The sequence below is a fragment of the Pholcus phalangioides genome, unplaced genomic scaffold, assembly GCF_987345545.1.
Source record: "Pholcus phalangioides strain wild (caught in Gottingen) unplaced genomic scaffold, Ppha-v1.0 ptg000011l_1, whole genome shotgun sequence".
Lineage (NCBI taxonomy): Eukaryota > Metazoa > Arthropoda > Arachnida > Araneae > Pholcidae > Pholcus > Pholcus phalangioides.
The window spans coordinates 30155584-30181248 of NW_028301604.1; the positions used below are offsets into that span (position 1 = coordinate 30155584).

Below are 25665 nucleotides of genomic sequence, written 5' to 3' on the forward strand. Positions count from 1 at the left end.
CTGGTTCGTCATGTGTAAAGATTCTACAGTAGTTTCATTTGGTGTAGTATACTTGCTTGCTTGGTGAACAACGAAACTATAGAGATGCGGTGGATATCTTATCTGAGAGAAAAAATTTGATACTGTGCATATATATCTATATATATAATTGATTTGCTGTCTGTGTGTATGTTCTCTATACAAATCCACAATTTTAGATCGATCATCACCAAAATTTGGATACATACCAAACAGGGCCTGGAACGGACGATAGGCTACTTTAAAAGTTCGTCAGAGAAGGGCAGATACCCGAAATGGACGAAAAATCGTCGGGCAAAGCGACTTTTTTTTTTTTAAGCACGCAGAAGTGCCGCAACACGACGTGGCATGGACTCGACTAATGTCTGAAGTAGTGCTGGAGGTAATTGACACCATGAATCCTGCAGGGCTGTCCAGAAATCCGTAGGAGTAAGACGGGGTGGAGATCTCTTCTGAACAGCACGTTGCAAGGCATCCCAGATATGTTCAATAATGTTCATGTCTGGGGATTTTGGTGGCCAGCGGAAGTGTCTAAAGTCAGAAGAGTGTTCCTGGAGCCACTTTGTAGCAATTCTGTACGTATGGGGTGTCGCATTGTCCTGCTGAAATTGTCCAAGTCCGTCGGAATGTACAATGGACATGAATGGATGCAGGTGATCAGACAGGATGCTTACGTACCTGTCAGAGTCGTATCTAGACGTATCAGGGGTCCCATATCACGCCAACTGCACACGCCCCATACCATCACAGAGCCTCCACCAGCTTGAACAGTCCCCTGTTGACATGTAGGGTCCATGGATTCGTGAGGTTGTCTCCATACCCGTACACGTCCATCAGCTCGAAGCACTTGGAACCGAGACTCGTCGGACCAGGCAACGTGTTTCCAGTCCTCAACAGTCTGTGGCGCTGCTTGTCTTGTACAATTTTTATATTTTTATTATATTTTTTATGCCACTCACTAGCTAGGCATTATCTAGCGTGTTCTTGTATTGGAGTACAGTCTGGCTCCAACTGTCGACCGAACATGTCGTAAAAAGCTCTCTCTCTCTCTCTTCTATTAAATAACTAAAAAAAAAAAAGGAGTCATGACTATGTTTCCGAAATAACAACCAGACACATCCACCAGCACTAGCATCACCATAGTACTGGTGACCCGCGTTAAAGCAGATGTTTGACAGCCACGAACGCGAAGACGAAAACAAGTACTCTTTCTCGCTTTGTAATATGTGACTTGCTGCATTTTTTTCCCCTGCGTGTGGTGCGTTTGCTGACTGATTGAGGGGGCATCTCCTTAATTCTCTTCCTGGATTGTGCTGAACTTTTTTTGGATATGCCGAACGCTACCGAAGAAACAGGTATGTCTTCTGAATTAGAACTTTCGCGTGTTTCTTTTCGCGCGCCTTCGATTTGGAAATCCGATGTCGATCTTTGGTTTCTTCAGATTGAATCAAACTTTAAAATAGCCGGAATTACTGATCCTAAAATGCAATTTCACTGTGTTGTGACAGCTCTAGATGTCAAAGTGTTGTCATATGTTAGTGATTTGATCAGTTCTCCTGTTACGGATGATTCTTACAACCAGTTAAAAACACGCATTTGTCAACAGTTTTCACTGTCGGAAACTTCCCGCTTATGAGTTCTACTCCAAGAGCTCACTCTTGGGGATAAGCGACCTTCTCAGTTGTTGCATGAGATGCATACATTAGCTGACAAGAAAATTTCAGATGAGGTGCTTAAAACCCTTTGGTTACAACGTTTGCCTATCCATACACAGCAGATACTTTCTGTTAGTAAGGATACATTGCCGGATTTAGCAGAAATGGCAGATAAAATTACCAAAGTCACTGGGCACACACCGACTATTTCTGAGGTCAGTCGTAACGAAACCATCAGCTTGCAATCACTTCAAAGTCAAATTTCGACTTTGACCGTTGTTGTTGACCGCTTATCCCGCTATAGAGAGAAAAATTTTAGTAAGAAGGAAAGAGTTCGTTCAAATTCTCGGTCTAGAGAGAGGTCTGGTAGTGATGGTACACCCAAACGTAAACCTTATTGTTGGTATCATTTCAAGTTTGGTCGAAAAGCATCAAAATGCATTAAACCCTGTGATTGGTCAAAAAACTAACTGGCCCATCTGTTTTGGTGACAGCAGGTGATGGCCGGCATTTAGTTCGCCTTTTTGTTCATGATCGAAAATCCGGTACTGGTTTTTTTTTAGTGGACACAGGCGCTAGCATTTTGGTTTTCCCACGAGATACACAGGTACATAAAGCAGCAGATACAAACTTTTCGCTATACGCAGCTAATGATACTAAAATTTCTACGCATGGTTGCAAATCTTTATCAGTGGATTTAGGGTTACGCAGACTGTTTAGATGGTCCTTCGTTAAAGCTGATGTTAATCGCCCGATATTAGGTGCTGATTTTTTAGAACATTATGGTCTATTAGTTGACGTAAAAAAGACTCGTTTGATTGATAGTTTGACTTCACTTGCAATCAAATGTAGCAATGCCAGTTGCACTACATTAGGCTTAAAGACCATTTGTGGAGATTCGCCCTACTTGAAAATTTTATCTAAATTTCCTAATCTAACGAATCCATCTATGCTTAGAGCTACTTCTAAAAAACACTGCGTTACACATTGCATTTCTACTAAAGGTTCTCCTGTCTTTACCAAAGCCAGCAGACTTTCTCCAGAAAAACTTGCTATTGCAAAGCGTGAAGTTCAAACGCTAATGGATCAGGGTATACTGAGACCTTCAAAAAGTCCATGGGCAAGCCCGATACACATTGTTCCTAAACGTAATGGAGAATAACGGTTATGTGGGGATTACAGAAAACTTAATTCTATAACGTGTCCAGACAGATATCCTATACCACATGTTCATGATTTCAGTTAAGGTCTGCAGGGAAAAAACATTTTTTCTAAATTGGACTTGGTTAAGGCTTATCATCAGATACCTTCAGATTCTGAGTCTGTTGAAAAAACTGCCATTGTTACCCCATTCGGACTTTATGAGTACTTATATATGTGTCTTGGATTGTCTAATGCGGCACAATCATTTCAACGGTTCATAGATATTGTCTTAAGAGACTTGAACTGTTATGCATATTTAGATGACCTACTAGTTGCATCAACAACAGAAGAAGAACATCTTAGAGATCTAGAATTAGTTTTTGAACGTTTAAACAGTTTTGGTATAATTCTTAATCCTGATAAATGCATATTTGGGAAATCTGAGATAGAGTTCTTAAGATTTTTGGTTAACAGCAACAGCATTTCTCCTTTGCCAGAAAAAGTCGAACCACTCTCATTTTTTTCTCGAAAGTTAACGACAACTGAAAAGAACTATAGTACTTATGATCGTGAGTTGCTTGCTGTTTATAGTTCTATTAAACATTTCAGACACATGTTAGAAGGCAGACCATTTACGATCTACAGCGATCATAGGCCTCTAACTTATGCTTTTCACAAAGTCAATGATAACAGCTCTCCCAGACAACGTCGTCATTTAGAGTATATATCACAATTTTCTACGGACATTCGTTACATTCAGGGTGAGCGAAATATTGTACCGGATGCTTTTTCCAGATTGTCTGAAATTAATTTACCTGACTCGATTGATTACGCAGCTATTGCTACTTCACAGAGTACAGACGCCGAATTAGCGGCCCTCCGACAACCAGGTGGGGTGCTCGATATAAAACCTATAAAATTCTGTCCTCAGGGTACAGAACTTTTTTGTGACTTATCCACTGGAACTATCCGTCCCTACGTACCAGAAAAGCACCAATATCACGTGTTTACGGTCCTTCATAACCTCGCCCATCCAGGCATTAAATCAACTGTAGACCTTATTCGTCAACGATTTGTGTGGAGTTCAATTCGCAAGGATGTCACACGATGGACCAGGGCGTGCATCGAGTGTCAACGTTCAAAAGTGCATCGCCACACTCGATCTCCCATCGGTGCATACCCTTTGCCTCAATGCAGATTCACGCACATTAACATCAACATTGTTGGTCCTCTTCCTCCTTCTCGGGGTTTCACCTACTGCCTTACCTGTGTGGATCGATACACCAGGCAGGTGGGTAGAGGCTTTCCCGATGGAAAACCAAAAAGCAGAAACTGTCGTAGAGACATTCTACTCTGGCTGGATCAGCAGATTCCGAGTTCCGGAATCGGTTACCACCGATCAAGGGAGACAATTCGAAAGTGATTTGTTTCGCGCATTCGTTCGTTTTCTTGGAACACAGAAAACATGCACGACAGCGTATCATCCGGCCTCCAATGGCATCGTTGAAAGGTTCCACCAGCAGCTCAAAGGTGCCATACGCTGCCATGCCACGGAACGTTGGACTGAAGTGTTACTTACCATACTTCTGTCCATCCAAGCCAGCATCAAACCGGACATCAACACTTCTGCTGCTGAGATGGTTTACGGATCACCATTGCGCTTACCTGGTGAATTCTTCCGTAGTTCCGATCCTCAGCCAACACAGCCGGAATTTCTACGTGCTCTATGAGATTACATAAACACTTTACGTCCGATCCAAACTTCAAGGCATGGGACTCACAACGTTTTCGTTCATAAAGAACTTGCTGTTTCTTCACATGTGTTCGTGTGGCTGGACACCGTACGAAAGCCCCTTCAACAACCATATTTGGGGCCATATGAAGTGATTGAACGATCTCCAAAAGTATATACAGTGAACATGAAAGGCAAACTAACGAAAATCTCAATAGACAGATTGAAACCAGCATTTTTGCTTGATAGCACTTTTAATGAGTAATCATCGTTCACTGAACCAAAACAGCCTTATGTAACTTGATCAGGGCGTACGGTTTGTATAAGAATTCCTTGATATTATTCGTATTTGCATATTTTTTGAAATTAATATTATTATTTTCTTGCAACATTTTTTGAAAATGAATATTATGTTTTGTAAAATTTTCATTTTTCAATTTTCTTATATGTATATACGTCTATTATCTATTCTAGTAATCGTTTTTGCATATATGTACATTTACTAATTTTTTTACCATTCGTAATTAATTTTTTGCTCGACTATTAATTTGTGCATATGAATATTTCATTACTTTAAAAAAAAATTTCGTATTGCGTATTTTTTGCAATTTTCGAACAAATTTTTTTTTGCACATGTCAATGCTATATTAGTTGCCATAACTATATTGTCATATCTTCGTAACTATTCAATCACACAGATGTCACTTAGTTTATCCTTTGAATTTTTCACCTAAGTGACTATCTAGCAGTCTTGCAGGAAATTGATAAATTTTCCAAGTTTATTTCTCACCATCCTATTTTCATTGAAATCATTCATTTCCATACACAAACTGTCTTTGAATATTTTGTGTATAATAATATCAGGAGTCTGAAGATAGCAGTTCCTTGAGACAAATCGGTGGGCCATGATCTGGTTAAGAGGAGGAGATAGCAGTCATTCTGAAGATTCATTACTCTGGAGATGTTTTCCACTTGTCAAAATTAGCCATTTTTGGGAACTGGCTGACGATTTTAACAGACCAATTTTTGGGGTCAAAAAATCAAGCTTATTTTCTATACTTTTTATTCTTTATCACTTGAAGAAAGGTGTTCGTTATCAATATTCAATTCAAGAATCCCACAAAGTTATTTTCTTTTCGTTGTAAAATAATGTTATATTTGTCTCTTGATATTTCAATTATGATTGCCTGATGTACCAGTATAAAACTTATAAAAACATAATGCAAACATGTAAATATTTTTAGAATAAAAATTCAGTTTACATATATTGGTATAATTCTTTACAGAGGCGTCAATTTTGTTTGTTTGTTTGTTTGTGTGTGCATGCGAAAAGTTATTATGTATTCTGAATAAGCAATACTTTCTGAGGATATGCTTATCACATATTACATATCAGTTGTAGGCCTATATTTGTTGAACTAAGGTCCATGGTTACATTTTCTGTTTGTGTGGTTTCTTGCAACATATTTTAATATACCAATCTTGTATCATGTTACTATCTTACAACTACTTAGAGACTTTTTTTAAAAAATTAAACAGAAGCTTTCATGCATTAAAAAAAAAAAAGACTATTGTAAACCATCTTCAGCTGTAAAATCACAGATATTATCAGAGTTTAGTGATGGAAAGGCGATGAGGGGCCAATAATTTAAATAAGGGGCCATAGTCATCCCAATCCAATTCTCATGGATAAAATTGAGCGCACAAACTTTTTCTGGACTCCTGGCAATTTTTTCAAGGGTGAGACTGGATGGATTATCGATTTGACATGATAGTAGCACTTCTCAAAAAAACTTGTCTTGAAGTAAAGTTAAAAATGAAATGATTTTGGATTGAAATTTTCATTTGAATGAAAAAAAAATCTTTTTAGTGCTTGCAAAGTATGAAATACACACATAGTTTGCCCGTAAGTTTCCCCCCCCCCCCAATACAGTACTATGCTTTGCAGTAGTCAAATTATTTTTCAAGGTCATGAAATACTGCAACTATGGAAGATGGTGGGAAGGGAAGACGTTGTGCTGAAATATAGAGAGGTTTTTGAAAAACATGATCTCTTGGAAAGAATTTTGTGGCAAAGGGGAATAAAATTTTTTGGCATCCTTTTCTGAAATTCCAGGAATTTGAAATGTTGAGCACGTCATTAGTAACACTGATACATACAAGGTAAGTATAAAAATATTTTAAAGAGCTTCAAGTAGGTAAAAATAATAATAAATACAAACAAGAGATATTTTGTACAGAAAAATAAAAATATAAAAATACACCTTTGGAGTAAACTTTTTGAAATAATTTTAAAAAATTTGATTTTTGATCGTTTAACAGTCTTGTATCCTCTGGATGAAAAATTACTGACACAAGTTATTCAAAATAATAGTATAACTAAAAATTATAATTTGAAAATCAATAATTATAAACCTAAATGAATTATCAACATGCTTAAAACTCAATTTCAAATGTAAGGGGCCCATTCAAGTATTACATCATCATTGATGGGGGAGGGGTTTCCGATTTGCTGACTTTTGATGACAAGGGGGGGAGGGGGGTTGGATAATGCTTACGTCATCAATCACCCTTCATGAAAATATGAAATATTCTTAATTTCATCTTACTCGGTGCACCAAAAACGAGAGAAACCTTTCGGTAGTTTGTGGGCACTTGAAATAACATTCTCCCCTATTGATAAGTGCCCTACACAGCCACTTTAGTAATCTCCAACTATCCCACAGATTCTTCAAGTAATCTGGAAATGTGTCCGGGCCACGCATTGTTGTGCCATGCATCACTCAAGTGATTCGTAATTATATGCCACGGATCACTTAAATAATCTGAGAATGTGCCGCGGGTAACTTGAGTAATGTAGAACCGCACTGGGAGCCGCTTAAGTGCTCTAAAATCTAAAGTCACAGATCGCTTAAGTGTTCTGGAACTGTGTCCTGGGTCATTTAAATGATCTGAAAATGTGCCACAGGCCGCTTAAATGTTCTGGAATTGTACCACGGGACACTTAACCCTCTGACTGATCAATTTGTGGACCGAAATTGCTTCAAAAATTGTGTAATTTTTTTTCACTCAAAAAGTGAAGTTTGAGCGGTAATACCACGTGCCTTCAAATGCCGCAATTTAGTGGACAACTAACAACATCTGTTGGCCGAAACGTCTAATACTGTATATAATTTATTTCAGTGGTTAAACGGGGAAAAAACGGGATGCGCTCCTCAATAAAGGAAGAAAAACACATGCCCGAGGAAATCACGGGATGAGCAGATTTTGCTACATTTGAGTTGCCCGTGGAAATCGCGGGATGAGCAGCCAGAGGGTTAAACAATCTGTAGATGTGTCACTTAGTTCATTTTTTTTTAAAATTAGGTTTGAGGAAAGCAGGCCACATCAGATAACCCTCACGGCCATATTTGGTCTGCGGGCAAGGGCCTTTATGCGATTTATCATTGTATGGCTTAGAGGGTAGGTCAAGGGGAGAGGTGGTCACAAATGGCTAAAAAATTGCTTACATAATACTTGAATGACCCCTAACCGAAAAACAAAAAGTGTAACTAAAACTAACTTTCTGCTCAGGATCATCAAAGTCAGTAACATTTATAATATCACCGGGCTCAAAAGATAACTCATCTGCATCTTCAGCAGTGTACTGGAAAGTAGCTTCTACCTAAAACGAATACATATATTTTATTTCTTTCATGTTCAAAATGGCATGAAAAAACTGCATAAACATGTTCGAAAGAGAAAATTTCTTTACATTTACAATAATCCCATTCACAGAAAATTTATGTAACTCCTTGTGATAGAAACCAATGATGAAACCCATCAAATTAAAAAGAATTCAATGCTTAACTGCATATGGACCTGCAAAGTTTTGGATAAATCATACAATAATGATTACATAAAAAAGACAGTGCCACATAAAAACATATACAGGGTGCATAGGTAAGAGGGAATATGACATTTTACAGGCACACCGTTGGTCCTTGAAGCATAATTTCAATTACAAAAGTTATTCAAATAATGTAATTACTTAGATAGTAGAGTAGAAATGGCATTAATAAGTCAGGGGGTTGTATAGTTAATAAAATAAAATAAAATAAAAATAACTTCTTATACCGTCCCCGTGTGCCCAAAAACCCAACTGCAAAGTTGTTGCCATATTTTTCTCCTAATGACAATAAAAAAAAATCCACATTTCCAAGTGCAATATCTACTGAGATATTCAAATTCAAAAAATGGAGGAAAGTTGGGAAAAAAACAGCATTAAATGCAGGTGAAATGGTTTTCCTGCATTTAATGCTGTTTTTCCCTCAACTTTCCTCCGTTTTTAGAATAGGAATATCTCAGTAGATATTGCACTTGGAAATGTGGAATTTTTTTATTGGCATTAGGAGAGAGAGGGCAACAACTTTGTAATTGGTTTCTTGAGCACAGGGTGTCTGTATAAAAAGTTAACATTTTTATATAATAACTGTAGAACTCCTTGCAATATGAACAGCATATCCGAATACTATACATTATTTGGATGCTTTTTTCAATTGGAAGTATGTCTCTAGCACCAATGATTCACCAGTAGAATACGATATGCCCTGTTACCTATATATTCCTTATATATTATTATTACACCTTATATATTCTAGTGTTATGTCACATTATTAACTTTAGTCTTAAGATACATTTTATCAAATGCTCTGAAAAATTAAACAAATTAAGTTTAAAAAAACAACAAATTTATGCTTTGGAAAAACTATACAAAAACCATGTAATGTTATGAAAATTAGTATCTTTAAAAATATGACATTATATTATACATATTATATTCAGGGCTCCCACTCCAAAAATTAGAAAAAGTAGGATGAGGGAGGGTACCCTCAGACCACATAAGCATATTATAATTTAAAAAAAAAAAAATTTGAAAAATTTATAAATTAAATTTTTTCCCCCATAGCACCATTTCAGTATCCTGTAAGATTGGCTCGAGGCAAAGCAAAATGACAGAAATGATTTGGTAAAAAAACAATTTTTGGCCAAAATAGGGCATTAGCAAGCACACATAATTCTTTTCTGTCTCTCCTCACAATACACAGTATATTACATTATTTTTCTGGAGTCTGCCACAGTCAAGTCTGTCAACTCTCTTCAACAATGCACACAGCAAATTATGAAGACATGTTTTTTAAGAATGACCCTCTTTGAGACCACTTCCAAAAACACAGTGCAAAATGTGTAAATGGCAATGTCTGATATAAATCAAAGTGGACTAGATGGTTTTTCTGCATTGTTCATCCCTTTTTTTCAAAAGGATTTGTTTAAATTTTAGTGTTCAATGTCAGTGTCATTTCAATGTCAACTTCATTTTTGACAAATGAAGCACTTTCATTTCTAGCTCTTTGCTGCGCATTGTTTATACCTCTGCACATGTCCTAAAAATACATAAGACAACTGAATGCTATTGGGTATCATCAGAGTCACAAAACCTTGAATAGGTCTATGTATCCAACTGCTTTGTTACGCAAACTGTTGTTTCACCTATACACAAAATGTGCACCATAATTTTGAACGATGAATATTAGTTGCTGTAGTTGCATGAAGTAGTAAATATTTTTTTTTTCACCCAGGCGGAAGTTTTTAATCACTACTCTACTTATTGAACCTCAAACTAAGAAAAATTAATAAAACACCAAATGGTCCACATACACTGCCAAATAAGCTGAAAAACGATACAATTTCTGCTCTGGCAGAATCATTAATTGAAATCTACTACATTTGTATTATTTGGCAGTATATTGATAATTCCCTCCTCAATTAAAATCAATTATAAGAATTTTTTTCATATGTTTTGGTAAAAAAATAGGATAAAAACTAGAAAGAGTAAGACAAAACTGAGAGAGTAGGACATTTTACCAAAAAGTAGGAAAAGTAGAATGAGTGGGAGCCCTGTACATTGTATGACATTATATTGAAAATATGACATGCAAATAAAAATATGAATACCACGCCACAACAGGCAAAATGCCATATACACATGATAAAATATTATTCAATGCCCATAAAGAATGCTTATGATTGTCTGACAAGAATGAACTGTATGAACAGCTTCTCGCTTTACCCCAACATGTTTATCGTATTTCATTTTAAACATATCAATTGTGTTAGAACAACCTATTAAAGAAAAATTCCCTGCGACACCATAACCTCACATTGTCCCTTACCAAAAAAGCAGTCGATTGGCGGTGTACTAAAAGTTCATGTGGTCCATCTTATCCATCCCGTTGAAAATTTTGAACACTTCGATCATATCTCCTCAACACCTGCGTTCATCCAATGTAAACATATTCACAAAATGAAGTCTTTCTTCATAAATGTGCCAATAAGGACACACGTAGCTTTTCTCTGCACCCCTTCAACCAAGTCTATGTCCCTCTGCAGCTATGGTCTCCAAAACCTTACAGCATCCTCCAGTCCAGGACGAACTGAGCCTCGAAAAAGCGGAAGAATGACATCGTTAAGAGAACGCGAAGAGACCTTTTTGAAAATTAAACCAAGCATTCTATTCATTTTTTTCACCACCGCTGAACAATGTTCCGAAAACCTGAGCTGCTCGTCAATGAGAATTCCCAAATCGGTGACCCTAGTTGCATTCAATTCTCCTGATGATGCCAACCACAAGTGTTGGGGAAACGTTGAGAACTTTAACGGACGACGGTCTTCGAACCCGAACAAACAATTTTCATCATAGGACATTTTGTTTATGAACTTAACGTAAGGCCCCGCATCTGCTGCACATTTCTGATATAAAATTTATTAAATGTTTATTTTTAATTTCGGAAATACTTGATAAATGCTCAATTATGCTTATCAAATGACTACCAATTTTAAAAATGATATGTGGTTAATAGACAGTTGATTATCATGTGATGGAGTAGGCCAATCTCTTGGAAATTGTGTTTTTTGAAACGAAAATGAACATACGCATCGTATCTCTCTCAGTGTAAGTACCACCAGTCTCTAAAATCACGTTTTTCAAAATGTAGACAATGCGATACTTGTTCCATGAAATAAGGGGATTAATATAACATAGCAATTAAAATACTGTGTATATGTAAAAAGCACCACATGTCCATTTTCGTCAATATTGAGATAACGCTATTAATTTGCTGTCTTTTCGTTACACTATACACATAGGTATAGAACAAGTTTTATTTCAATAAATAACAGATATTCACTTTAAAAACACTTTAAATGGCTCTCTTGTAAAATTTCCCTTTTGGCATATGGTGCCAATTATCTCAGATGTACAGAAATAATTGAAACTGCAAATGTAAAATGTAAACTGTTCACCTGTCGTGTTTGTTACTCATCTGAAAAACAAGTAAGACAGGACAATATAAAGATTGCAGAGAAAACATGATTTAATTGTTGTCCCGGTACTTAGACCAGGATGTGAGTCTACTTCATGTGGTTTTGCACTCAAAATGAAACTAAAATACAATAAATATTCCTTTTTTACTTTAATTTCTTAAACGAGCACTAGCTCAAACGTTTTCAATTTATCGATGTACGTAGTATCGTATAAAAAAATATGAGTCTTAGCCTCATTAAATACAAGTATAACAGAAGATTCAAAACTACCTAAGATTTAATTTTGGCAATTGTTCATAAATTATCAGTAAAAAAAACTCACAAACTACAAAACGTATGAACTTATCAGAAATGAGTAGCTATATTTGATATTCACTTACTTTGTTTTCGTCAGGAAAGTGTAGAATGAAGAGGAGTTTTTTCCAGTTTTGTTGGTAATCCTGCGTTTATAATCGAATGTAATTTTTGTAATACTGTATACAATTCATAAAAATGTGGGTTCTGCCAAGCGCCACATTTGTCCCCCCCCCCCTTTTTTTAAGGAAAACGTCATGAGGAGAACTGTTCTTATAGAAATTAAACAGAATCGCGTGACCCACCAACCATTCTGTACCATGATTTCTTTATATTCCAATTAGTGACTGCAAAAAGATGTTGTTCTGGATTGACCAGCTTCATCCTATTTCGATTCTCAAACAAATTAAAAAAATCATATTGTAATCAAATTCTTTTATTCGATTTATAGCACTGTTTCTATCATCCAGATGGTCAATCATAGCCCAAAGACTCTCACCAAAGTCCCGACCAGTGCCAATAAAAGCATCTTTGTTGCAGAAGATTCTCATATGGTGGGCGTCGTTGAAATCAGTAGAATGTTCTGTCTTTTTACTTTCAAAGAGAGCCGAAATTGAGCTATTGAAATGTTCATTGTGTTATCCAACTATGGATAGCTTCTCAGTTTACCCCAACATGTTTATTGCATTTCTTTTTAAACATGTCAATTGTTAAAATTGATTATTCCACGGGGTAAGCTATTTATTTATTCACAACCCTATTAGAGAAAAACTCCCTGCTACACCACAACCTAGAATTGTCCCTTACCAATCTATAATGGTGTCCCCTTGTAAAAGCAGTCGATTGACAGTGTATGTATAATTCTTATTCATCCCACCCTGTTCATCCTGTTGTAAATTTTGAACACTTCAATCATATACACCCCCCCCCCCCCGGACACTTACACTTTACATTCTTCTAATGCAAAAATCTTCAAAAAATGAGGTCTCTCTTCATGACTCAAGCATCGTGTGTCAATAAAGACATGTGTAACTCTTCTCTGCACTCCTTCAACCAAGTCTATGTCCCTCTGTAGGTATGGTCTCCAAAACCAAGCACAGTCCAGTCCAGGATAAACTAAGCCTCGGAAAAAGCGGAAGAATGACTTTAGGAGAATGTGAGTAGACCTCTTTGAAAATAAGACCGTGCATTCTATGCTTTGTTGACCACTGCTGAACAATGTTTAGAAAACCTAAGCTGCTTATCAATGAGAATGACCAAATCTGTGACCCTAGTTGCATATAGGAAGCGACACCATTAAAGTCTTAAAAGAAACGCGGGTTGTTCAAACCAAAATAAGCAACCATGCACTTGTCAATGCTAAACGTCATGCTCCATTTATTTGCCTATGCTCCAATCCTGTTTAAGTTGGTCTGGAGCAACTCCCTATTGCTGTGATTGCCAACTACCTCCATTAGCTTCACGTCATCTGCAAATTTGCTAGCAATCCCATCGATACCCTGATTGAGTTTATCGATAAAAAGTAAAAAAGTACGGGGGCCAATGTCACTTCCATGAGGAACACCTTTTGTGATGCCTGACCAACCAGAGAATTCCCTGTTCACCATAAGTCGTTGTGACCTATCTCTTAACCACGATTCTATCCAATTCAGCAAGTTGCCCCCAATCCCAATCTCGTGTAAAAACGCTTCAATAGTTTACCATGTTGGACCTGATTGAATGCCTTCTGGAAATCAAGTAAAACAACATCTACATTTTTGCCCTTACCCAAAGCCTTAGTCATGTGATCATACAAGCAAAGGAGGTTAGTTGCACATGACTTTCTCTTCCCAAAACCCATGCTAATTATCCGAGAATACATTATATACAATGTATATTCTCGTCTATCCACTTCACCAATTGCCTCTTGATAATACTTTCCAAAATTTTGGAGAGGGAGCTTGTCAAGCTCACTGGACGATAATTGGACACAGCTTCTCTACTACCCATTTTAAATATCAGAACAACATTAGCAAGCTTCCAATCCCTTGGGACGATACCCTCAGCAACACAACTCTTGTAGATCTGTGTGACTGGCCCTAACAATTCATTAGCACATTCCACGAAGAGGACCCTGGGATACATATCATTTGGTCCTTATGCTTTGCTTGCATGTACATTTTGGGTTTTACAAGATTTAGGGTTAGGGTTAGATTTAGGGTTTTTACAAGATTTAGGATTTCCACATCTTCTACTTGAATTTCATTAAGGATTTTGCTACCCTATGCAACACCCATATGTTGAGTATCATTTTCTCTATTAAAAACAAACATGAAAAATTCATTGAAAACACTACACGTACATACATTGCTCTCTACCCTATATCCTCCTATTGAGAGGGGGGCCAATTGTCCCCTTACATCCATTATTGACATATCTGAAAAATGATTTTGGGTCAGAGCCAATGTTAACTGCCCACCTACCTAGATTCAACTTCCTTTTTACTATCCCTTATTAATTTCTTCAATGTCATTCTTTTATCATTAAACAAAGACAGGTCACCTCCCCCACTTTTATACTCTCTGAATACTTTATTTTCAAGATAAAGGTTATGCATGCTATCCTTGAACCATAAGGGGCACGATGTACAAACACAATTGTTTCGAACAAAGGGTATGACGTTGTGCAAAACAGAGGACAGCTATGTACTAAATTCTTCCCATTGACTTAATACCCCAACTGATTCCAACCAGTTTTTGAAAACTGATGCTAACCTTCCTCTCAAAACACCAAAGTTAGTTCTCCGAAAACAAGGAACTAGTCTTTTGTTATCAACCTTACCCGAAGAAAAGTTACAGTGAAAACTGATGACATGATGATCACTGGAAGAAAACTCGTCACCCACCAAAACATGTTCAACAAGATCCTCAGAACTAGTAAGAACCAAATCCAAAATAGCAGTACCCCTAGTGGCTTCTGATACATGCTGATGCTAAAAATTATCGAGCACCAACTTAAGAAAGGGATTTTCTTAAGTTGGAAATATTTATCTCCAGCTGAAAGATTCTTCGAATCTATACCCAGGTAATTGAAATCCCCAAGTATTACAACCCTTACACTTACACATGTAGGAAATTTCATCATGAAGTTTGGTGATGTAGTTTGGATCCCTATTCAGCGTGGATTGTAACAAACCCCAACAATAAGTTTATGACGTGTTTTGATTTAAAACTCAACCCATATAGTTTAAATATCACTTCTCTTCTCTGCACGTTACACTCTCTAGCCTTCAAACATGATTTCACGTATATCAACACTCCACCCCCTTTCCTATCAGATCTATTTCTCAAAAAGTATCGTATCTTGAGATGTGCAAGAAAGATTCATCCCTATCTTTTGCCCAAGATTCTATAATGGCTATAAGATGCAGGCCCTCCACAGCTATCATAGTTTCTGAAAAATCTTTCTTATTACCCAAGCTCCTGGCATTTATTAGCACACATTTTGAAAAAACTCGGAAAGAACATGTAGTATGCAAAGTATGGTCTGTACATCTAGTACAGTTGCTTTTCGACAAATGTAAATTATTTTGTTTATGGCTCACAGCGTTTCTGTAGTTCACAAAAACTTACAATAAACAAACCATTTTAGAGCCCACTTTAAAGGGGTCATCAGCTTGCTGAATGTTTATGTATCTGTTTAAAATCATACTACTAAACCAGACATGCACCTCGTCCATATTCCTCAGTGGAACCTCTCACAAATTGGTACATGTTTGAATGTGTGTGTATGTACAGTGAACCTTCTGTGAAGTTTGTTTCCGTGTAATGCTTGTTATGGGTAGTGCTGCCATCCAATGTTGAACTATATCAGACCCGACACCATTCGATATCATTTACCGATACCTTTCAACGTAAAAATGGCATACATTTATCGACATAGTTTGAGGTTCTCGATTACGTTATCTGTGATTTACGTTATTAGAATGTAAAACATGTCGACACAGTTCTATTTCGAGAAGTCTGTCCTTTCTTCATCCTGCGGCACACTTGAATTCAAATAAAATAGAAAAAAAAATTTTTGTTATGATTGTCATAAAATTTGTTTAAATAACTATTTACTATAATCGGTCACAAAAAATAAATTAAAATTCAAAAACTCAGCCATTCTGCTGTTAATTTAATTTAACGTTAAATCTGAATAAGTTAATACAGTTTACAATGTCTGCTTTTGCTGGGTTGAATTTTGGGCAGGGAGAGGTTTAAATATCTTCTTGTAAGATTTATTATTTGTAATAGATTTCTGTATTCCATAGTATCAAATGCAGAAAAGATTGCTTTTCATAAATATAATAACGTATTATAACAAGAACAGAAGTATTTCTATATGCCTTTTTTTTGTGTATAATTCTTGAAAATTCTTCCATTAAGTGATAACAGAAATGAACCATGACCAATATTTTAATTATTGTTTTCTCTCAATTGTTCAGTTTCCCCTCTTACACATACATCTAATTTGAAAAAAAAATTAAATTCCTCGCACTTAAGTACTCAGATACTGTATAATCAATATCTGCGGTTTCAACATAACATGGTGCGTGAAGTGTAATAAATGAATAATTATACCATTGTATGCCTGTTGCTCTCTGCGGCGAGACTTTTTAACGGGAGATCGGTTCACATTTGCACCTCGAAGTTTGGAACAGCAGAAAACCAACTTCAGCTGATCACCACTGCAGCAACGGTGGGGTTTGAACCTGGATCCTCGCGATACGAGTCCATCACTATGACCACTCGACCAGCACAGTGACCATTTACAATCATACTAAAAATTATGACTTTTCTTGCAATAATAATGTTATGAAGTATAGATATTTGAAAAGGCTTGGTTAACTCATGCAAGGTTCGCGTGGCATGTGATTGTAATAATAGAAGAACGAGATTCTAAACGGATTTCGACAGTAGAAGTCGAAGAGAGAAGGGATATGTTTGGAAGGCTGCTCTACTTTTAGCAGCACTTTTAGTTCATGTAAATAAAGGCGGTTATTTGTTCTCAAATCCTTGTTTCTGTGAGTGCCTACCCATATTCAAGTCCTCGGCGAAGAACCTGGGAGAGATCCGCGAGACGGGACGAATCTGCTGACAAAAGGTTCGATGAGCAGGCCCGTCATTTAGGGGGGGGGATACACTAAAAATGGTGTATATATATATACAAATATATATATACATTGAGTACATGTGTTTTGTCCCTTTCCCCCTGGAAAAAGTTGAAATGACAGCCCTGTGTGTGTGTGTGTGTGTCGATGAGTGACCAGGAGGTGCGACGTGATGCAACAATATTCATAAAAACATTCATTTCAGTGACATCTTTTGCTACCTGCAAAAAAAAATTTAAATCCAATTGACAGAAATGAAACTTATACCGAGTTTCGTGGTTCCAGTTGAAATGAAAACGCAGTGTAATTGATGTATCTATGCAACGTTTGCCTTGCATTCCCCGGTTCTTTATCAATTTTACCCCAGTGATCATTGAATGGATGAAATAATGAATGTAACAAGACTTTACTAAATTCTAAATTTTTATTCTATTAACTATTAGTATAACTTTAACAAAACAATTATCATAATTAGCCCTTTCTCTGAGACATTACAATGAGATAACAAAAACAGAACGCTCTCACGGCTATGTCCAGGTATTCGCATATTAGTTCACATCGTCCGGAGGACAGTCCAAGATGTCTCAGCCAATCAGTGGCCTTCTCTACATCACGGCAGGAGATACTGCGACACCAGGTTCAGACGATCATGCGTTGAGGCTACAGGTCAGCCACTGCGTAGGAAACTGGAGGCGGACGTCCAGGGGTAACCAGTCTGGCCACTAATCAATTCGTAGGTGACAGGATCACGACGAGGTTAGACTATCACATGAAGTTAAGGGATGAGACGAGGGAGGTGCCAAAGGCACACCTTCCCAAATTTAACACATTGTTTTAACTGAGAGACAATCTGACTCACACCTCAACTGGGCGTGATGCCTGAGTGATGAAGACAGGAGGTTAGTCGGAAGAAGTAGTAGGTGTTCGTGCAGATCTGTCTGGTTTTTATACAGGAGCATTCCCACAATGCTTCATGAAAGAACCAATCACAAGGTCGAAGGTGCGGTATTGAGCTTGCGTCCAATTTACATAACTTCATGAGAGAGAAGGAAATATAGTAAAAAATATAACACAGAATCTGGCAACCAAATATAACAAATTGGAGATCTGGCCAGGATCCACAACTCTTAGGCCTATTGCACATTGTATAAGCTCATGACATTAGAGACCGTGAGATGGTCCTAGGACCCGACGAAGGAGTGGAGGTAAAATATATTGCACATTTATATAACACTTTGCTGAACATTTACATTATATTGCACAATTTATTCGATATTGAGTTTGATGACGACTCGACGCAGTTCCCACCGATGAGCCATGGGAACCCCCCAGAGGGAAAGAGAAGGTAACTAGACGAGTTATTGGGATCTCTGACATGGATGTAAACCGAAATTTATATGGGATGTTGGCAGCCCGACCTCTGACCCCATTCTCGCCCGACGGCCAGGATACCCCACTGCCCAACCATCAGACTAAGCGAACTAACTGGCTCGAACCGGATCGCCAGCGGAAGTCTCGGGTGGTTTCCGGTAGCCAACGAACTCTGGTGCCTAAACAAGATTAGATGAACATTGAGATTGTAAGAGTTCCCAGGTCATTATGTTACATCTAATAAATTAAATATTTTAACATTAATATGTATAGGAATAAAGTGCGACCGAAGCTAAACATGCATAATGAATGAATAAATGAGTAAGTGTCATATAAATGAGAGCTGTATTAATGAATGTTCCACTGTACTGTGGTTTTATGAGTGTTTCTGTGTATACTGAACCCGACTATATGAGCATACAATAGTTGAAGAGTGATTCCGTCACTATGGAATCTCAAATGTTTGTAAAAATTAGAGGTGGGGAAAGGGGAGAATGGCATGGCATCTGTCTTAGGGGGTGTGTTGGTGACAGTATCTCTTTGTGATAAAGCTAGCCAATGGCCACTCTCAAGCGGGACCATACAGTAATAACAAACCATAAAAAAATACGAAGACATGGGGTATCATATGTCAACGTTTTTTTAGGGGAAGCTGTGTTTCATATGATGAAATTTGAGATGATTATAACCAGGAATTTCATGTTGAGAATTTATTATTTACAAATGTGGACTTGTGTAAAATTACATTTTGTTCAGATTTTTTTAAATTGAATATTTGTTTTTCATCTCTTGTTGTGTTCTTTTTGGATTGTTTTCTTGGTATCAATGAAAAAGGATAGAAATAAACATCTACATTTTAACATTGGGGAAAAAAGATAGAATTGTTTCTTTTTATTTTCCATTCTAAAGTTTCAGTGTTTGCACGTGTTTCTTTAGTGTCTGCTCAAGCTAGAACAGTGTTGACAACTTAGTTATATTCCAACTAGATCAGGCCTTTTTCTTGGCCATTTTGATGGAAAAAATACCCATCTAGTTGCTAGTTGTTTGTCCTTTTTAAAAAATTTCCTGTGTACTAATAGTCTATTATTAAATCGAGAGAAAATACAGGTGTGTTCTGGGAAAAAAAGAGACGTATGATCATCCAAATAATGATTAAAATTAATTATGGTTGTTCTAGTTTCTAGTTGCTTTCGATAGAGATGAATCTCTTTTATGAAAAATTTATAATTTTACAACGCTATACAATGTAATCTTGCTTCCTTTTGTACTTGCAAAAATTTTCTACCTCGCATATGTTTTTATATTGTTTTAATCAATGCCAGCACCATGCAACCCGCTCCGATTATGCCGCACACTCTCTCGTTTTTGTCTATTTAGTGCATGTTTTGCGAACCTTCATTTATCTATTTTTGCAAATGTTATACACTCCTGTTCTGCACATGCTATACAACTTCAGCATGCATCGTTTTGTACACGCAATAATTTTCTACCTCGCACATGTTTTTTAGATTGTTTTGAATCAATGACAACACATTGTGTCATCATCCCCATTGTGCGTAATTTTTGATTGGAGCTCGTTCTGTAAACTTCTGATAGATTTCTTGCTATGCTTTTTTCCAAGTTTGTAATGTTATGCATTGACACAGAGATATAATTAATAATTGTATTAATTAATAATTGTATTAATTAATAATTGTATTAATTAATAATTGTATTAATTAATAATTTATTACTAATTAATTAAAATGTTAATTTTATTAAAATTTGAAATTTTCACCTGCAATGTCATTTGTACAAACACAACAGAGTTTACTCCGCTTCCAGTGCCCTTTCTTTCTAGTGCCCCACCAGTTAAAATTTCTTATAAAATGGCCTGCATGAAACTATTTTAATTTTTATTTTGAGTTGTTTTATTTTTATTTATTCTCATTTTTTTTCCAATTCTTGCTTGTTCTGTTTTCTAAGCTTTATTGTCTCTTTATTTTATATTTAAGCATTTGAGAAGTTGCTTCTGCAGAAATTTAGTCTCATTTTTTTTTTGTCTTAATATCTGCATAAGTGGATAGAAAAGAATTCTCTGAAAAGATATAGTATGTTTGAAGCCAAAAATGTATTTAAGATTGTTCACAGAGGAAAATACCACTCTAGCAAGATTGGTAGGCATGATTGGAATAATGCCACGTCATACAATTTGAATAATGTGCCGCTGTAGTGGTCGAGTGGTCATAATGACGGACTCGCATCGCGGGGACCCGGATTCAAGCCCCACTGTCACCACAGTGGTGGTCGGCTGAAGTTGGTTTTCTGTGGTTCCCAACTTCAAGGAGCAAATGCGAGCCGGTCTCCCCATTAAAAAGTCTCGCCACAGAGAGCAACAGTCCTACAAACAGTACAAATATTCAGTCACTACACATCACTCACTTCACTTCTGAGATATAGATGGCAGCACTGAAAAATCATACACAACACTAGATACGCACTCAGACTGTTAGGTACACGCACTTACACTTCCGGCACAACTCACTAGGTAGTAAATTGCTTATGGCAATAGACCTGAGTTGTGCTCGGTTTGAAAAAAAAAAAAAAAAATTTGAATAATGTGAAAATGATTGAGCATAGGAGCACCAAACGGCAACTGAAAAGAATATGGCTTAGTATATGGTACAAAAAGGCTACAGAGTTCTCTCAAAACTATTGAAATATATTTTTTAAAACCTGAAAAAGGAAACCTATTACTGGTGTATTAACCTCACACTAAATACGTACAGGATCCTGGAAATTCAAGCCATTTGAACACACCACCAATAATTTAGAATGCATTTTATATGACCTGTTCAAATAAAACTGGTTCCAGTTTTCTGGGGATTAAATGAAGAGAGCAAAGATAAAGCAAGCACAAATAGAATTATTAGACATGATTTAATATTGCTCCATATACAAGTTCTTATTTTCAAATATTGATAAATTTTTTTAATATAGCTGCAAGTAAGATGACAAGACTTTTTATTGCAGATGGAATTGCCTGCCTCATGCCAGCAAGAAGTTTCAGCCATCTTTTATGTTTCAGACAAAACCTATAAAACATTGAAAATACATTTCTTTTAATTTATTGAATATTGAGAACATTTTGATAGTAGCCTACATTAGAGAAATAATATTTTATGAGTATGAATCACAGGTTTCACTGACTCAAGCCCCTCTTCCAACAATATTTCAAGAAATCTTGATAATTTTGAATAAGTATATATTGAAATGTTGAGCTGGTGTCCCACCAATATCTTTGATAACTTTATGCCTATGGTGTGAAAAATGCACATTCTCTAACATCAAAATAATTTCATAGACCAATCTCGTGAATACCACAAAAAATAATAGCTACTGATATATTTGCACTGGAACAGGGATGTTGGAAATGTTATGCATCAGCGAGCTTCATGTTAAAGGAATCTGATTTCTGGATTGATTTGGACTTTCTAAACAGTGGCCGAAATTTACTGGATGATTCTTAGCCGAACAAAATTCAGTTTTATAGAATGAAAATAATTCAAAATGTAGTAAAAAATTACAAACTGTGCGTGTGTGTGTGCACATACAATAATGTATTCAAATCTTGGTTTAAATCTTGATCTCGTGTAGAGGTCAAGATTTAAAGCAATGTTCTGTTCATTTGATAAACTAATTTTCAGGTTGTAGGAATTGTCTATACTAAAAATATTATTTGATAATTAATTTTCACTCTAAATCTTTCAAAACATGGTTTTTTGAAATGAAAATTAATGCAGAAGCTCCACTAATTTTTGCTCAAGTCTCCACAATAACATTTTCAAAAACGTAAGCACAGCTGCAGCAGGAAAAACTAACTTAAAAAAACACATTTAAACTGTGCTTATGAATATTCTTTAAATTGTATCTTCTTTATTGTGACCTAACAAAAAGGGTTTTAATCAATACTCAAATGTTGTACTTATTCTATTTGGAAGAGTTGATCAACTTTGCTCAAGAATATTAAGAAGACACCAATGAATAAGGCAAATTTTTGTATTTTTCATGTATTTGCCTTATTCTTGATGTCTGGTCGTTGGTGTCTTCTTAATACTTATTTTATTGTAAATTATATAAATAGTCTGCCATTGTACACATAAACTACAAACAAATGCACCACTTTGAAAACATTTTGTGTGGAATCCAAATTATTTTTATTTTTTGTTAGTTGTGTATGGAGACCTATGCTTGGACTTTTCATGTCAAGGTTTTATGAACTGTGAAAACATAGATTATTTCAATGTTTCATGGCCATATATATGATATGAGGGTTATTCCACAACTCGGCAATATTTCCTTCTTGGCAACCTTGTATAGCAATCAGCTGCACAATCACACTCAGAGGTTAATCTTTCAATGCATGAACTTCATATATACTGTGCATCTAAATTATATTATGAATTATATAAAATTACCATCATTATTGTAGGAATTGTCTATACTAAAAATATTATTTTATAACTAAAATTTTCACTCTAAATTTTTCAAGGTTGTATTATACAAGTCAACCATTTTAATCACATTTGCACCCATAGTAGTTGAACATCAGTTTCCAACAGATTAAAACTCATATTGATCCCTTTTTTTCTGATTTTAATCAAGTGTAATGATCACTTATTGCACGATTATTGATGATTATGATTAGTCTAATCCAAGGAACAACTTCTGACTAGTTCATAACTAATTATATGGAAAGGTTATCAATCACATTTCTAATTGTTTCAATTTATTTAGAATTTTATTTAAAATAAGAAAATATCATAAAAGGTAAAATTCCAATTTAATGGTATTCAAAGAAAGAGAAAAATACTTATCATTGCACACGATTTATTGGTGGAATAGTGTGAGACAACAGCAGAGTAGTAACACTATATAGGCAATTTTTTTTCATTGTATCGAAGTTTCACTGTGTCATGTGTAACTCCTAGAAAAATTTCAAATAGGTATATGTGGTATAAAAATTTCAAATTATACATTTGCTTATTAATATTTCACGTACATACTTTGAACAATTTTAATCATAGCCCCTTGCATGTAGAATGGAAAGGGGAGCTGACAGTGAATGTAATCACTGTTCACTTACATTAAAAATATACTACACAGAACCCCATAAGAAATCCTGCCCTGAGAGACAATGATCAGAGGCCATGATCTATATATAGTTAATGGGCTAATAAATGTGGCCAGTGAGAGACAAAAAGAGTTCATTGTTATTGATGAAATATTTTAACACTGTATAGAAGACTGTGCCAAGACCGAAGAGCGATATTTTTATATAGCCAATTATCATTGTGTTGAAGTTTCAGTCAAGTTTAACTCATAGCATGTAAAATTTCAAATGGGTATATAGTATACAGATTTCAAATAATAAATTTCCATATTCATATTTGATCTATCTATTACGTACATACTTTAAACAATTTTAAGCATGTCCCCTTGCATTCTGGGAAAGGGGGGGCACAATGATTGAATGAATTCTCTGTCATGATATAATTTAATAATTGTTCAATTTTTACATAAAAATATAACTCATATATATACTTACATAAAAATATAATTCATATAAAATATACATAGTCTTATAAAAAAATTCACTTCAGTGAACCACATAAAAATCCCTGCCCTGATAGCCCATGGGTGAGGCTTAGGATGCAAAAAGGTGTAGCTGGGGCAAATGGGGCCTCACAAAAAAATATGCATACTCATTTTGCAACCTTTTAAAGGGCACGCCCAAGAAGGCACGCTACGACCTTGCCTATGATTGTTTAGTTTATATATATAGGCTAATAAATATTTTTTCACCATCACCAAGTAGGCATGTCCCCTCCCCCCCCACATCATGAAGCTGAGTCCCTCTGCCAGAATTTTTGGTAGGGACCCAGCTGAAACTGGGTAGCAGAAGTGCCAACATGACATGACAAAAATATTTAGGGGCTGAAAATCCCTATTCATCCTGTACGCAGCAGGAATGGTGTGTGGTATTGTGTATATTTGTGAATTATATGGGTTGGGGGCTCAGCACAAAATTTATAGGGAGAGCTCAACATGGCTCACCACAAGGGTGGGGCTGATAGGGCCCGGAACAAATACCATCATTTTTGATTTTTCCATGCTATGAATTCACTATAGAAGGGCCCTACCCAAGGATGTGGGTCATAGGAGCTTAAATAACCTCAGCTCCCAGGTTCCGGCATATATGGCTCAAGCACCGTGACACAACCCTTATTTACCTTTTTTTTCACACTGTAAATTCACTACAGAGGGGCCCATTTTAACCTGGCCTAAGGGCCCGCCAAAGATCACAGCCGAGCAGGAGGGAACAGATTTATGAATTTAAATAACAAAACAATAATAATGGTAAAAAAAAACATTGACAATATCTTAGAAAATTTATTCTCTAGTTCAATATAGCAATACTAAAATAATGCTTACCTTTTCTCTAAATGCTGTCTTCAACGTCAACTATTTTGGAATTGCCGGCCATCGCAGCTTGTAATTAACGCTGTGCTTTCCTCTCTTCCAAAATGGCCGTCTTTGTTAACACTCACTGACAGGGAAGACAGGGGAGAGAGGGAAACACATCGTGAGGGCCTATACCGTTCTTGGTTGTTGTCTGTCATTATAAATGGCAAGTGAGACGTGATGATGGGCAAAAAATTTGGATTATTTCAAAAGAAACTAATTATTGTATAAAATATTCTCCTGCGAAACGAAATGCTGTAAAAATGAAAGTAAAACTATTTTAGAGAAAAAATGAAGATATTTTGGCATATATTGAGTGAATACATTTTTACTATACCGTTCGGTAAAGGACACGTAAAAATTTCCGACCTCTTTCCAACGCTCGGTATTCATTTGATGATCCGACGCTTTGACGATACCGTTGTACTACTGGGGGTATTCAATAACACTAA

At 36.2% G+C, this 25665-nt stretch overlaps 1 protein-coding gene across 4 annotated transcripts in view; it reads right to left on the reverse strand.

Annotated features, from left to right (window-relative positions):
• LOC149080327 (bridging integrator 2-like) overlaps nucleotides 1-25665 on the reverse strand; it is a 428403-nt gene that overhangs the window by 37748 nt on the left and 364990 nt on the right. For 3 of the 4 annotated variants that reach the window (XM_089239462.1, XM_089239463.1, XM_089239464.1), the window contains one exon: nucleotides 8111-8212. The exons of the other annotated variant lie outside the window; for it this stretch is intronic. In XM_089239462.1, the coding sequence (XP_089095588.1) occupies nucleotides 8111-8212 (102 nt within the window). The remainder of the gene's footprint in view (nucleotides 1-8110; nucleotides 8213-25665) is intronic. 4 annotated transcript variants of the gene reach the window in all.